At 45.2% G+C, this 16,405-nt stretch overlaps 1 protein-coding gene across 6 annotated transcripts in view; it reads right to left on the reverse strand.

The window, feature by feature from the left end:
* Positions 1-2,216, reverse strand: part of SLC30A4 (solute carrier family 30 member 4) — a 31,088-nt gene extending 28,872 nt beyond the window's left edge. For 5 of the 6 annotated variants that reach the window (XM_059372745.1, XM_059372748.1, XM_059372749.1 and 2 more), the window contains exons 1-2: positions 2,035-2,121; positions 1,392-1,905 (exon numbers count right to left, since the gene is read on the reverse strand). In XM_059372745.1, the coding sequence (XP_059228728.1) occupies positions 1,392-1,782 (391 nt within the window). In that variant the 5' untranslated portion in view covers positions 1,783-1,905; positions 2,035-2,121. Of the gene's footprint in view, positions 1-1,391 lie in introns of all 6 variants that reach the window. The other variant, XM_059372747.1, reaches the window with a different exon arrangement.
* Between the last annotated feature and the right edge of the window lie 14,189 nt (positions 2,217-16,405).

A 16,405-nucleotide genomic window follows, 5' to 3' on the forward strand; every position in this document is an offset into this window, starting at 1 on the left:
CCGTCAGAAAAGGTCTCTCAGAGGTATCTTTTGGGGTAAGATATGAATGTCAAGAAACCAGCCAAGAGAATATTTGGGAAAAGGCACTCCAGGTTAAGCAGTGTTTTTCAAACTGCAGGCCCTGATCTACTTGTGGAACACAAAATCAATTAAGTGGGCTGGGGCCGTACCGAAAAAATACTAGAATGCAACACAAGAAATCGGACTTTTGTTTTAGTTATACATATATTTACACATATATGTATGTGTGTGTACATCCATCCATACATATGTATGTATGCATGCCTACCCGGGTCACAACGTTAAGCATAGTTTTTACTATAATTAGGTCAAGAAAATTTAAAAGCCACTGAGGTGGAGGAACCAGCCAGTTTGAAGGCCTCATGGACTGGAGAGAGCTTTGTGAGTCATAGGGAGAAAAGCGGCCAGCATGGCGGAAGTGCGCACTGGGGAGGAGATGTATAAAATGAGGTAGGAAATGTATATAATTTTCCTACATATAACCTCTGGCCAATATCTTATTCTGGACTGGCACCTCTGTTTCTAATGGTTCATCATTAAGAAACAACAAGGCAGAATTATCTCCCTGCTTTATTGTCACTTTTGTAAACTGTTATTAAGAGAAGTTAGCAGTTACACTAATGTGACTGTGAAATTAACCTCTAAGAATGTATTTAGAGTGACAATGTATTACTTGAATAATTAAAAAGTGAAAACAAGTTCATGAACCCTGGGGGAGCCCTCTGGTTCCTTTCAGATCCTTACTATAATGAAAAACTTTAAAAGTCAGTTAGTAGTATTTAATTTTGCAAATCTCTTGGATGTAAATGCAAAAAGAAATAGTATGAAGAGACCACTTAAGTCAAATGCAGAGAAAAAAGCAAGCAGCTGGAGACTGTGGATGTGGCTCTTCCACTAACCAGCTAAGTGTCCTCCCAACTTATTTAACTTTCTGGGCCCTCAGATTCCTTCTGTGTGAAAAAGAAGGAAGAGCAGGTGTTCAGTAAGGTCACTTCACACTGTAAAATTTTATGATTCTAGATCATTTACTATTTTAAACGATGCAAAAACTAACCTGGTTGTTTTATCAGAACTTTTTAAAGAGGAAGTTACGTGATAAACAGTGAAGCTAACGTCCTTAACTTTACAGTAGGTGTCACAGTGTTTGGAGAACCAGATGAAAAAGTCCAAGTTATCTCTGAAAGTTTCTGTCTTACTTATGTTGACCTGCACTTTGGAACTGTGTGGATTCCTCCTATCACGGGATCAATATCTCGATAAACAACAAACTTCCCGAAAAGAAAGTTTCAACCTCAAATCATGTGTAACTAAAGCTGGACAACAACCCTCGGGACAAGGTAAATGGAAAGTGAGTTGGCAACACAACTCACCTACAAGTTCTCCAATCATGAAAAGCAAGTAAAGAACGGCAGCAATGGTCAATCTGGTTTTCACCTTTCTCTGCTTCAGTAACTCTCGCCGTCTGCTGCAGTTGTCACAGGGGTCCACCTTCAGACTCAGCTGACTGTTGGTCAAAGGTAAGTCCTGGTCCAGTAAGGAATCGTCGTCGGCCTGCAGGGCCGGGTGCGCCCCGTTAACAGGCCTTTCTGGGATTTCAGAACCATCGTCGGCCACCACAACTCGAAGTTTGTTAAACCGAGGAAGCCCCTCGTCCCCCACCTCGTCCGAGAAGTCGAAGGCGCTGGTGTCATTTAGAAACAGCGGCGCGTCGTCCTTCCGTAGCAGAGATTTGAGGCGCTTCCACGCGCTGGATCCGGCCATGGCAGAGGCTGAGCGGCCGCCGCACCGAACGGCTCGGTGCAGGCGGCCGGCCGGCGGCTCCCGCGGCCCCTACTTCACCGGAGCGCCAGTTCCCGATGGCACAGCCGCGCGTCCCTCCCCATGCTGCGGAAAACGAAACACGTTATAAATTAAAGGCGCCCCAACACTGCCCCCAAGTTCCGAAGCCCCGGGCGGCGGGGGCACGGGCTGGTCCGGAGGCTCCCGGGCTCCGCGAGGGGGCGGCGCGTCTACCTGGGGCGCTGCCGCGGGGCCGCCGCTCATCTCCCCGCCCCTGGCCGGCTCGGCGGGGCCGACTCGCGCAGCTCGGGTCGGGGCCGCGCAGGGAGCGACGCCGTCCTCGCGCCGGCCACGCCCGCAGCTCCAGGCCGGCTACCCGGGTCTGACAGGTTTGGGGCCGGGCGCCGGGGGCCACCGCCTCTCCCCGCCCTGCGCGAGGCCGCGCGCGTGCGCCGGAGCGGCCGCAGGCGAGGAGCGCGAAGGAGGGGTGGGCAGGAGCACACGCAGGCCCGCTGCGCAGGGCTGCGGCGCCCGCGAGGGGAGGGGCAGGGGCGCGCACGCCGCAGCCCCCGCCCGTGCTTCCCCAGTCCCGGCGGCGGAGCCCCGCGCGCCGGCCTCTGCCGGAGGGGCACTCACAGGGATACACCCCTGTCTCCCGCGCAGCCTTGCCACCCCAGGCGGAGAAGCAGGAGCGGATGAAGCCGGGCCTGCGGACAAAGTGGGTAGATTCGAACGGTCCCGCCCGCCCGGGGCTGGGCGTTGCTGCCGGAGCTCGCTCGCTCCACCCGAGGAGGGCCTCTGGAATCTTGGGTCAGGACCTCGGTTGCGGGTCCGCAGCAGAAAACGATTTTAGCGCTTTCTTGCCAAGCGAGAAACCAACCGGCTTTCTCTCCTCGAGTTGCTGCTTCTCTGGCAAGTTGGCAAAATTTGCTGCACCGTCAGGTCAACTTCGAGAGGGCAAGGCCCTCTCAAGGTCGTCAGCAATTCTAACTCCTTTGTATTTACGATTGCTTTTCATCAGATAATGTCTTGTCCTGTATGGTGGTCGCTGCCATGTTCCTTTTCCCTCCATTTATAACATGGACTAAACCCAAGCACAAAATCTAAAAGGGGTTTCCGTTTTGGCCTTTGGTCCTATTAATAACTACAAATTTAGAACTGAGTTCTGATAGTAGTTGCTGATTTAGATCTAAGCTGTAATGGAATGACAATAAGCCTCCCCACTCCTCTTCTCCCTTGATGTCTTAAGAGATTCTTTTTTTTTTTTAATTTTTTATTTTTTTTTATCTTAAGAGATTCTTAATCCAGATTCCTTGGATAGGTTTTAGGGGCTTCTGGAGGCCTTAAACTCATGTGCAAAATATCGTAGCTTATATGTATTTTCTTGAATTAAGTCCCTTAGCTTTTATCATATTCTCAAAAAGGTTTAAGACTCAAATTTTAAGATTTAAAACCGCAACATTGTCAGGGGAACGCATAGAGCAAGTCCCTAGCTAACACTTGGAGTTGAATTGTAGTGAAACTCCTAGTTACCCTGTGTTAATGGATGTTGTATTTTGACAGTAGTCTACATGGATTACCAAGTTTCAGGTTACAAAATACACAATAAAAAGTCACATGGAGCATCCTTTTCCTCTGAAGATTCAGACGGTACTGTCGAGTCTTGCATCCCACGGGTGCCAGAGCATCAAATGTTTTTGGACTCCCCAAGTAATCCATCAGTCTTGAATTCAACCCATATTCCTACAGAGCTGCAGCCATGGGAGTCAGATCAGGAAACCTGGATCAGAGATGCCATGGTTCCCATGACCAAGGAGGGCAGCCTTACCTAGGATATTCAGTAACCAGAGAGCTCAGGTCATTATCAGCTGAAGGGACAGTGCTTACTAAGCCTTGCTTTCCTAACCCCAACTATCTTAATCCATCCAACTCAGGAGTAAATTATTTTTATTTTTCATTTCAGTTTGTTTCATTGGCTGAAATTCTGCTAATGAGAAAGACACTTAAATAAAGCAAATATGTCAGGAATGTGATTGCTCTTTCTTTGGTGTAAATTGTTCAAATAAAATTCCATTCAAGGAAAGGGGATAGACGTTTTCAAGAAAAGTTGAGGCAGAACATGGTTTGTTTTGGATACTTACAGCAAGCCTTGTTGGGAAGGGCTGCAGTTCTGCCTCCCAATTTATTTTTACTATTTTATATCACTGGATATCTAAACAGAGTGATAGGAGATAAAAAACTGGATAGTGATTTTAATGTATGTCCACAAATTCTGATACTCATCTGATCCAGAAATAAAGCTTAATCTCCCTCCCACTGAATGTGAGCTTCTCTTAATGAATACCATGTGGCCTAGAATGAATAGAATATGACAATAGTGACAATGTGTGACTTAAAAGACTAGGTCATAAAAGGCACTGCAGCTACCTGCTTGTTCTCTCTCGGATCAGCTGTGCTGAGGAAGTCAGGGTTACCATGTCACAGGGAACTCAGCAGCCCCAAAGAAAAGCCCAGGTGATGAGAAATGGAGAGCTCCTGCCAAGAGCCATGTGAATGAGCCACATTGGAAGTAGATCTTCCAGTTAAACCTTCAGATTGTAGCCCAGGAGATGTTGACTGAAACCCCAGAGAGATCCTGAACAGAACCAGCCAACTAAGCTGCTCCCAGATGACCCACAGAGACTGTGAGATATTGTTTATTGTTTTAATGCAGTAAGTTTAGGGATAATTTGTTACAGAGCAATAGATAATCTCAACTTGCCTCTGTACCAGGAAATAGACTTTTTATTTTATCACATGGGCCCTTGTTCCTAGGTTTGGCCTTGAGCTAGTGGCATGATTTCTAGCATTGAACTTTAAAATGGGCTGAATAGACTTCTGTGAGTAGTCTTGGCATGTAACCACCATTTGCAACCTTATTTCTATGTATTCAGAATTTATGACAATAGACAAATGAACTTTTGAAATATAATCATTTATAATCTGGTCCTGCCTACAATTCAGCTATTGCTCAACATGCCATTCTTTTATGAGACTTCATAGTTCTTTCCAGTACGGAGAACTTTTCTGCCTGAGCAAATAGATAAAGTTGCTAACCATTTGTCCCGTCTCTTAACCAGGCAACTCATAATACACAAATTGTTTAGGTAATAGTAGATGTCTGACGTTTAAAAGACACTTACCTCTGGCAGTCAAACTAGAGTAGCCCCAATATCCCATGTCAAAACCTGTTTTCTGGCCCAGACCTTTTTCAGAACAAATGACAATGCTGAAAATAATACCATATCTAACATTTACTTGAGGCTTTTTTATGTGCCAAGCACCTCTGCAAGAGATGTGATTTATATCGGCTCATTTAATCCTTAGACCATCACTATGAGGAAGTTAATGATTCAAAGCATGGGTCTTGAAGTCTGACTGCATGTGTGTGCGTGCTGGTTTCACCATTTAGTCCTATAATCTCTGGCAAACCATTTAAGCAATTTGTGCTTCAATTTTCTTACCTATAAAAGGCGCTTGATGAGAGTACCCACTTCCCAGGGCTATCGGAAGGATTCAGTGAGATCATGCACATAAAGTATGTAAAACAGCATATACAGAAATGCCTGGGTGGCTCAGTCAGTTAAGCGTTTGCTTTCAGCTCAGGTCATGATCCCAGGGCCCTGGGATGGAGTCCTACATCAGGCTCCCTGCTCAGCAGGGAACCTGCTTCTCCCTCTCCCTCTGCCTGCTGCTCTCCCTGCTTGTGCTCTCTCTCTCTCCCTCTCTGACAAATAAATAAATAAAATATTTTTTTAAAAAACAACATAGCATATATGGTTCCTGGCACATAGTAAGTGATCCATCAATGCCAACTATTAATATTTTTAAAGTAGAGGGACACCTGGGTGGCTCAGTTGAGTAAGTATCTGCCTTTGGCTCAAGTCACGATCCCAGAGAACCTGCTTCTCCCCCTCCTCCCCACTCATGCTGGCAACCATTAGCCTACATTATCCTCTCAGTCTGTTTCCACACACAAATGGAATGATCAACAGAAATGTACTTGGACTCCTTGAAGTACACTAGAAGAAATTCCCATTCCATACACCAAAGATTTGCCATCACCTCCAGACTTCAGCATCACCCTGTGAAATCCTTGGAAAGGAAGGGGGTAGGAGTGGAAAAGTTTTCAAAAATGGAAATATGAGGGACGCCTGGGTGGCTCAGTGGGTTAAGCCGCTGCCTTCGGCTCAGGTCATGATCCCAGGGTCATGGGATCGAGTCCCGCATCAGGCTCCTTGCTCGGCAGGGAACCTGCTTCTCTCTCTGCCTCTGCCTGCCTCTCTGCCTGCTTGTGTGTACTTGCTTGCGCTCTTTCTCTCTGTGGCAAATAAATAAAAATCTTTAACAAAAAAAAAATGGAAATATGAGAGGGTGGTGCCTGGGTGGCTCAGTCAGTTAAGGATCTGCCTTCTGCTCAGGTCATGATCCCAGAGTTCCAGGATCAAGCTCTGTTTTGGGGGGGGGGGGTGGTCTCTGCTCAGCGGGGAGCCTGCCCCTCTCTGCCCCTCCTTCCTACTCTGCTCTCGCTCTCTCTCCTTCTCAAATTAAATCTTAAAAAAAATTTTTTTAATGAAAATATGGGAAAAGTTGCCACTTAACTGACAGGCTCAAATGTTGCATATTCTTCTTCCTGAGAACTCCTTTCGCCATTGGAATAGGTGATTGTAGGAGATTATCAAAGGATGTTTTTGGAATGTGACCCCTCATCTTTTTCAGGAGGGGATGAAAGCTGTCAGCTTCATATGGACAAGGGTTGGTGATGTGACACACAACTACAGGGAGTCTAATAATCTCTTCTTTTTGTGGATTGCTCTGGTAACAGAGAAGCTGGAGATTCTGTTTAACCTCTCTTCCAAGGGGAGGGGAAGAACACAGAGTAGTAAGAGAATTGCCCAAGGAGAGGGACGTTTCCTTCTTGGACAAAGAGGACATAAAGGAGAGAGCCACGTCAATATATCCCGCCAGGCAAAGCAACATGTGAGCCAAAACCTACACTAAACAAGTTCATTGTTTTCACACCTTTGTTTTTATCTTCCCTTAGTTTTGGAAGTAAATGCACCTGTGAATTTCTCTGACCATGTCTGGCTAAAACTAAAGGTAATAGATGCTGGAACAGGTTAAAGACATAAGCACACCAGCCCTGGAGCCTGGAGGTGGCAGCGAAGCTCCAGGAGCTGATGGTGTGAGCATGGAAGGCTGACTTTGGATGTGCTTCAGGAATCCTTCCTCAGACAAGAGAAGCTTGTTCGGCATCTCTAATTTTGCCATCCTTTCACTATGATCCCTCGCAGCATCCTGTTTCAAGACTCACTTTCTGTCTGCAAAGTGGAAAATAGTACTTGTCCTACCTATTTCCTAGAACTCTGTAAGAATCCAGTGAGATTTCGCATGTGAAAACATTCCCTTACCTTACCTACTTTACAGCTCTTAAAGGCCATGCCATCTGAACCAAAATGCAAAACATGGGTACAGACAAATGCTGATTGTTCAGAAGCCTCCACTGGTATCTGTCGCTTCCTAGGAGAGTGAAACTCCAGAAACTCCTTGGTTTGTGAAAGGCATATTATGACTTTGTTAGATCTCTGGATCACAACCACACACATTACTGTTACTATTACTTCATTTGTATCCTAGGTTGTTTTTGTGTCCAGGGCACCTAACATTGTGCTCAGAGCAGAAGCCTTGTAAATTGGGGCGCCTGGGTGGCTCAGTGGGTTAAGCCGCTGCCTTCGGCTCAGGTCATGATCTCAGGGTCCTGGGATTGAGTCCCGCATCGGGCTCTCTGCTCAGCGGGGAGCCTGCTTCCTCCTCTCTCTCTGCCTGCCTCTCCATCTACTTGTGATTTCTCTCTGTCAAATAAATAAATAAAATCTTTAAAAAAAAAAAAAAAAAGAAGCCTTGTAAATTCATGTGGATTGATATGCAAAAATGCCTTAATCATAGAGAGTTCATTCATAACTTTAAATTCCACTCAAACATTCTTATTTCTTGAAGCTGGTCTATAGTTTCTAAGAAATTCTTAGTGGTGAGCTTAGTCTGTCTCATACTGATCGGGAGATGATTAATACACTAATACTCAGTTTATATTTATACAAGACTTATTTCAAAGAACACTATAACGTTTATGAATTAAAACTAAGAGAAGCAACTGCAGACAAGTGACTCTTCTGTGGTCTCTAACAACTGGTGGCTTTAAACAATGAAGGCCATTGTGTAAGAGCTCCCTCCTAGGGTTATTGTGAGGATTAATTAGATTAAAATCTGCAAAGTGTTTTGAGTTTTTCCCAGAACTCCTTTATAAATAAAGATGTTATTAATTTTTTTTAAGTATCCTTATATGGGTCCTCCCAGAATCAAATGTAGCAAATTCACCTGCTATTTAACTCCCTGTATTCCCTGAAGCAAAAAAAAAAAAACCATGACTAAGCCAACCTAGATGATCCTCTAATGGTTTTAAACTGACCGTGGGAGCACACATGGATGAGCAGATTTTAGTACCCTAATCACAAAGATCTTGGTGTATGATTTACATGACACAATAATGCCTCCTAATCACGATGCCCCATGGTAATTAGATATAAATTACTATAATTATTACAGCTCTTTAATACTGACCCACAAAGTTTTACCCTCCTTTTTGTTATTTATATTTTACTAACTCACATTCTGCTCACTTACAGATGGGGTTTAAGGCAGCCTTCCCTTTAGTAGGTCTTCCTCACCTCCAAACTATGGAAATGATGAGGGATTTTCCTACTAGGTACATTCTAATCTTCCTTGTATGTAGGGAAACACACAGACACCGATGAAAGACAGGAGTCTTAACGACCAACTCTCCAGCAGCTGATGATGTCGTATTGGAATGTAGGTAAGGTCCAGAGCCAGTCGACTGCCAAGAAGGAATTTTTTTTTTCCAAGAAATTATTCTTGAGACATCTTTGGTGCAAAAGAAGTGATTTTATTGGGGTGCCTGGTGCCTCAGTTGGTTAAGCGTCAGCCTTTGGCTGGGGTCATGATCTCAGGGTCCGGGGATCAAGGCCCCCCTCCCCCCCAATCTGGCCGCCTGCTCAGATTTTGCAGGCTTAGAGCCTATTTCTCCCTCTCCCTCTGCAGGGGGTCCCTCTCCCTCTGCAGCTCCCCTGCTTGTGCTCTCTCTCACATACAGTCTTTCTCTCAAATAAATAAAATAAAATAAAAAATTTTTAAAGTGATTTTTTTAAAAAAAGATTTTATCGGAGAGACAGATCCAGAGAGCATGCGCGGGAGGGGATGAGGGGCAGAGGGAGAAGCTGACTCCCCACTGAGCAGGGATCCGGATGCAGAACTCAATCCTCTGGGGCGCCTGGGTGGCTTAGTGGGTTAGGCCGCTGCCTTCGGCTCAGGTCATGATCTCAGAGTCCTGGGATCGAGTCCCGCATCGGGCTCTCTGCTCAGCAGGGAGCCTGCTTCCCCCTCTCTCTCTCTGCCTGCCTCTCCATCTACTTGTGATTTTTCTCTGTCAAATAAATAAATAAAATCTTTAAAAAAAAAAAAAAAAAAAAAAAAAAAAGAACTCAATCCTCTGGGATCATTACCTGAGCCAAAGGCCATCCCTTAGCCAACCAAGCCACCCACGGATCCTAGAAGTGATTTTATTAAAGCACAGGGACAGAAACCTTGGCAGAAAGAGGGAAGGGCTGCTACCGCTGCTGCCTAGTACCCTGGGATTGTGATTATATACTTTGGGATTGGGAGAGGTAAAAGTGAGGAGGCATCCAAAAGGACTTTCATATGCTAAATAAAACTGAAGGGATACCTTGCTATTGTCACATTAAGGTTGTTTTCCCAACTAGAGAGGCCTTAACAGTTGGGAGGCTCCTGGAGGAACCGTGTACTCTCCCTTCATCAAGTATTTGTTCTGAGGTTCTGAGGACATTTAATTGTACCTACATTTCCTTCTGCCTTTGTTTCCCTCATCTCCGAGGTTCCCTGGGAACCCCTTCTGCTGTGTCTCCAGATCTATGATCTTAATCCTGTTCCCACTGACCACCCAGCCCCTACTCTTCCCTTCCCTGACCCAGAAGGAGCTCTCTGAATATTGATTGGTGGGTGTGGGGCCACCTAATTGGGTGGAAGCTGGAGGTGGGGGCTGTGAAAGAATTCACCCATGGCAGAACAGAGGAGATAGAAGTTCATTGAATACAAATGGGCAGGACAGCAAAGGAAAGACTGTCTGCCCAGGGGGCTGTGGTATGGGGCTGTAGTTAAGGGGGGAAGGTGAGGAGGTGTGGGAACAGATAGAATTCTCTTTAAGTCAGCTAGGGTTTATGGCAGTTTGGAGGTGGGTCCCCTGATGGGCCTATTTGCATTCAGCTTTGTGGTCCCTGTGGGCCCTTTTACCTGACCTAGGTTTCCATTGCTCAAGCCTGTTGCCTAAAAGTGGACTTCACAGTGGGCTTATGGTAGCAGAAACAGTGGAGCCGGCCCAGGTGGAGTCTGGGGAAGAGCAGGACAAGAAGCCTATTGTAAATGAGAAACCCAGCTGGCAGGTGACCAACTGTCCCAGTTTACTTGGGATGGAAGGGATTCCCAAGACCTAGAACTTTTGGTGTACTGGGATGAGTTTACCTTGTGGCAAGAATAGATTCTGTAACCGTGATATTGCTGGGCAGGGAGAGTATCTTCCCTGGGAAGGATACCTTGTTCCTTTTGGGCTCAGTGGTACACTGGGCTGGTTGTTCTCCAGAATTCTCTGAGTGTGATTCCTATCACAGTGAAATGGAAGAGGTCAGAGGTGTTCAAGAGAGAGACCAGCCACAGCCAGGCAGAGGCCCCAAGACACCAGAACCTGTTAGAGCCCCGGAGGCCCCAAATCAGTTCATAGCTTCGCAGGTATGGAAATGATGCCTGAGGATGAGGCTGGGGAAATCAGTGCATACCCAACTGCCCGGGGAGACTGACAAAATTACTGTGAGGTAATTAAATTAAATCTCCTGGGGCTACAACTCTCTTATTGCCCTGGATGTCCTCTTCACAAAACCAATGAATATGAGAAACCAAGTTACCTTACAGCTAGAACAAAGGTGACTGCGGATCTTAATGACATTATTTATAGGCCTCAGGACCTCTCCTGGCCTTTTGTACTCCTGGTTCCCTGCTGGGATGTTCTTCCTTCTTGGTATCTGGCTACATGCTATCTAGCTTTCAAACCCCATAGATTCTGCCCAGTTTCCCTCTTCCTTTCCCTCCTCCCCCCTTCCCTTCTTTCTTTGTTTCCTATCTGCCTTCCACAAATATTGTTTATCATATGCTAGTCACTAAAGTAGCACCGGAACTATAGAATTAAATAGACAAAGTCTAGATGATAACCCATCCTAGATTAGTCCTGTATACACAGCACAAATTCTAATTCTTTATTATTGATTTTCCCCAGATTACATATAGACTGTTGATATCTGGTGTGGTTTGGGGATAGAGGTAAGATTTGGTGGGGTGGGGTCCGAAGCCAATGGCGGAGAAAGAACTCTTGAGATGTCTTTGGTGCAAAAGGTGGTTTTATTAAAGCACGGGGACAGGACCCAGGGGCAGAAAAAGCTGCTGCTTGGGGTTGTGAGGGGTGGCTGATTATGTACTTGGGAGTTGGAGGAGGTAAGGAAAAAGCAAATGTCCAACAGGACTTTCAAATGCTAAAGACGACCCACAGGCTACTGGAGGCCTTGTTCTTGACAAGTTAAGGTGGTTTTCTCTCTAGCAAGGCATTAACATGAAGATAGCTGGGAGCTTTCTTGGAGGAACACTGCACGGCCTGCTCCTAGGATCTGTCAGGGCCACAGTTCATAAGGACATTTAATTGTGTCTACATTTCCTTCTGATGCCTCAGTTATTCATAGAGATGCTTTGTTCTTGTAAATTGCTAAGACTTTTTTGTAAGCGGAGGAAGACTCAACTCTTGTAGGATTGTGATCTCTATAAATTAACTATTTGTTTTCCCTTTCCTTAGCTTTAGGGAAGCCAGGTGTATCTGAGGAATGTCACATCTATGGGGGTGGGAACAGAGTTGTGGGGTGTCAGCTTCTGCTTTGTCCTTGGCTTGCCTGTATTCCCTCATCAATATCTATATGTAATTTCTAAGTGAAAGTGAAAAATAAAAAGCTTTCTTCTTAGTTGAATTTCAGTTTAGTCTTTCTGAAATCATTCCCCAGGCCCCCATCTGGTGAAGTCTTCAGATAACCAACTCTAGCCATTGTGTTTGATTTTTATCATCTAGGGCAGGAAGTTCACTTAATATTACTGTTGCTGCCTTTAGTTCTTCCAGTTGTGCTGACTTCTGAGTTGTGACCTCATAGCTCAGAGCCTTGTCTTCATTTTATAAATAGTTAGGATATTTTTATCCCAAAGTGCATTACTTTGCACTCGTTCCCACTAAAGCTCATTTGTCAGTTGTCTGACCACATGGTCAGATTTATAGGCTCTTCTGACTAGCCCAGGGATTGGCAAACTTCTTCTATAAAGGACCAGATAATAAATAATTTCAGCTTTGCAGCATACCTTGGTGCTGGTCGCATTTGTTCAACTCTGCTCTTGTGAAAGCAGCACAAATGATAACAAATGAATGAGTATGACTTTAATTATGGGCGCTGAAATGTGAATTTCATATGCTTTTCACGTGTCACAAAATATTGGTTGTCTTTTCCTTTAAAAAATAAAATCATTTAAAAATATAGAAACCATTCTTAGCTCTAGGTCTGCCCAGAAATAGGCACAGGCTGGATTTGGCTTGTGGGCTGTAGTTTGCTGACCCTGATCTAACCCATCACTAGATAGAAGTGTTGTTAGAGATTTTACTGCTTGCTGCCTCCTCCTGATCACATATACATATCTTAGAGAGCCCCTTGCTAGCAAAGATGCTTGAGGAGTCAGTCTCTTTACTTGGGTCCATCAATCTCTGCTTCCCAATGTACTATTAAAGCAGCAACGTTTGGACATTCCAACTGTCTTCATACAGGTGGAATGTAGCTGGGGTCCCAGAACCCATTAGAGATGTCTGTTTGGGTTGCTCACGCGTGTTTAAATACCTTGGACTTTACAGAATGGAAATCGGATCGCATGCCCACACTTCCCCACACCCTCAGTTCAGCCCGTCTGAGCTGTAGCCACACTGAAGTTGCATTGTTTGGGGGCTTAGACCATAGTTATGATAGGCAATAGTCTTAAATGGAATGCTTTTCTTCACCACTCGTTTACCTCATTAGTTCTAGATGAAGTCTAGAACCACTTTTCCCCATGGCACCCCTCCCATCCCAAGTCTAGACACATCTATGATGTGTCTTCATGTCTCACTTTGTAATTTTATCTTCATTAGTGGCACTATTTGACTAATGGCTGCTTCCAACTCTCTTATTAGACTCTGCTCCGTGAGACTTGGGTGGGGGGGGGGTCTTATCTCCTGCACCTGACTCTGTGCCTGGCACATAGTAGGTGCTTAGTAAGCATCTGTTAAACAGAGGAACCAGAGCCACAGCAGACCTTAGCTTATTAGGCAGGCACTGTTCTTGATAACAGGCCCCTTCCCTTACTAGCAGAGAGAACTTGAATTATAAGATCTCCTTGAGCTTCAATTTCCTTCTCTGTAAAATGGAGACAACAGTTACCATCAGTGGGTTGTGGTGATATAAATGAGATAATGTGACTGGCACCTGGCTTGCTTTGGTTACTATTAGATTAATGGGCCCCTGCCCCACTTCCTCTCATGGATGTCAACCCCACAGTTGTCTGATGCCTCTACGTCAGATCCCCTCAGTGCACAGGACTCCGCCTTCCTGAGGAAGACTGCACTGTTTCCTTTGAGAAAGCCAGAATTAGAAATGTAACTACTATGCCCGCCATACATCAGAGGCCTTTCCAGCATCTGTCACTTGGGCCCTGTAGTTCCCTCCCCTGGCTGGAATCAGGAGGTACCACCCATTGTTTTTGTTTCTGAGCTTAGTTCCTCATTGCCTCATGAAACATTCCAGTTTTCCGGGACTTTTATCTCAGGCTTTCCTTTGGAAATCTGTCCAAGGTTTTCTTTTCTCTCTCTCTTTTTTATTTTTTTATTTTTTTATTTTATTTTTTTTTTTTTAGGAAGGATTCTTCTTCTTCTTCTTCTTTTTTTTTTTTTTTTTAAGATTTTATTTATTTATTTGACAGAGAACACAAGTAGGCAGAAAGGCAGGCAGAGAGAGAGGAGGAAGCAGGCTCCCCGCTGAGCAGAGAGCCCGATGCGGGACTCGATCCCAGGACCCCGAGATCATGACCTGAGCCGAAGGCAGCGGCTTAACCCACTGAGCCACCCAGGCGCCCGTCTCTCTCTCTCTTTTTTTTTTAAAGATTTTATTTATTTGACAGACAGAGATCACAAGCAGGCAGAGAGAGGAGAAAGCAGGCTCCCTGCTAAGCAGAGAACCCCATGCGAGGCTCGATTCCAGGACCCTGGGATCATGACCTGAGCCAAAGGCAGAGGCTTTAACCCACTGAGCTACCCAGGTGCCCCTGTCCAAGGTTTTCTTAAGGTGTTCAGGTATATAATATCAAGCAGTTCTCTTTTACCTATATGTGATTTACTTCCTCAAAAATTAAGTAAATTAATTTAGGAAGTTTTCCCTTTAAAGATACTGAAAGGGTCCGTAGACAAAAGGATGAGACTGATACAAAGTGAAGGTCAAGCAAAGCTTTATTTTGCGCCAAGCATCGAGAATCAAGCTGACCAGCCAGGGCCATCTCTTGTGAGACCCTCCCAGTCTCACAGACTAACTTTTATAGAGTAAAGGCCATGTGGTTGAGCCTGGCCACACACAGGTGGCCAAATGAATTACATTCTACCCCATGGTAGTCATCTAATTCAGCCTATGACCTTGGCTAGAATTGGCGCCTTTGTCTGGTGCCCAAAAGGCGGGGCTCACACTCCTTGGTGGGTAATACGTGCGCTTTCCCTTGATTGGACGTTTCCACCTGGCCTGGTTCATCCTTGGCGGGTAGGAAGGTAATACATGCACTTTTACTGATTGGACGTTTCCACCTGACCAGACTCGTCCTTGTATGTGGGCTCCGTTATCAGGCGCTGGTCAGTCCTATTTCACCAGTTCTGTTTCTAAGCGCTTTTCTCTTGGGGGAAGGGGCAGGTCCAATCTAAGTTTACTGCATAAACGACAAAATGGCTCACTCTGGCTAAGTAGGCCCTTACAGATACCATTTTGTCTGGTGCGCCTGCGGGGCTCAGTCGGTTGTCTGCCTTCTGCTCAGGTCATGATCCCAGGGTCTTGGGATGGAGCCCTGTGTTGTGCTCACTGTTCAGCAGGGAGTCTGCTTCTCCCTCTGCTCCTCCTCCCACTCATTCTCTCTCTCAAATTAAAAAAAAAAGAGAGATACCATTTTGTCATCCTTCTCTTAAGTTAATTTTAAGTATTTAGCTTGCCTATTTCACAAGTAAACCATAACTTCCTGGGTTCTCTCCAGAAATTTCTTAATGATAATACATATTTTCATATAATAAAAATTATAATATTTTGAGCCCAGTATGTGTCAAGCACTGTGCTAAGACCCTTAGTTAAATATGTTCTTTAATTTAACCTTATAACAACCTTGTATAGTAGATATGATTATCCCCATTTTATACATGGGATAGATGAAATTATTTAAATACTTTGTTCAAGGTCACACAACTAGAAGATGGTGGAGTCAAGACTTACATTCAGGTTTGTCACAGCCCAGTGCCCATCATCTTTCCATTCTGACATTTTCTTCCCTTCTTATGCTTAGTGGTTGTTGGTGGTACTGGGGGCGGGGGGGGGGGCATGTGTATCACATTCCCACTTTTCTAACCTCCTGGGGAGCAGCCGGCTATCATGACTGGTACCATTTTGGCAAATGATCCCTCAATGTCATAGTAAAGTTCTATCAGAACTCATGTAGGTTTTAAAGTTGTACCCTTTCACTTAAAACCATCTGTCTGTCTGTCCGTCCATCCATCCATCCATCCATCCAACCATCCATCCATCTATCCAACCAATTTTTCTTAACAGATTATCTTGGTCTGTTTGGGCTGCTATACCAAAATACCACAGGCTGGGTGGCATATCAACAGCAGAAATCTGCTTCTCACAGTTCCAGAGGCTTGGATGTCCAAGATCAAGGCATTAGCAGGGTCATGTTCTGGTGAGGACCCTCTTTCTGGGTCATAGCCAGTACCTTTTCACTGTGTCCTCACAGAGTGGGAAAGGAGAGGGAGCTCTGTGGGATGTCCTTTGTAAGAATAAGAATCCCATTCATGAGGGCTCCACCCTCGTGACCTAATCTCCTCCCAAAGGCTCCATCTTCTACCACCATCACACTGGGCATTAGGATTCCAACACATGAATTTTGGGAGGACACAAACATTCAGATCATGGCAGAGGCTGTATACCAGACTCAGTGCTATGTGCTGAACATGCCGCAGGCTGAAGAAATGGGTCCCTCGTGTTTAAAATGTGTCCCTAGTGTTTTAAATTAAGACATGGGGGAGTTAATGGAAGAGGCACTTGGGGAGGAGGGTGTGGAGATAGGAAAG

The sequence above is a fragment of the Mustela nigripes genome, chromosome 13, assembly GCF_022355385.1.
Source record: "Mustela nigripes isolate SB6536 chromosome 13, MUSNIG.SB6536, whole genome shotgun sequence".
Lineage (NCBI taxonomy): Eukaryota > Metazoa > Chordata > Mammalia > Carnivora > Mustelidae > Mustela > Mustela nigripes.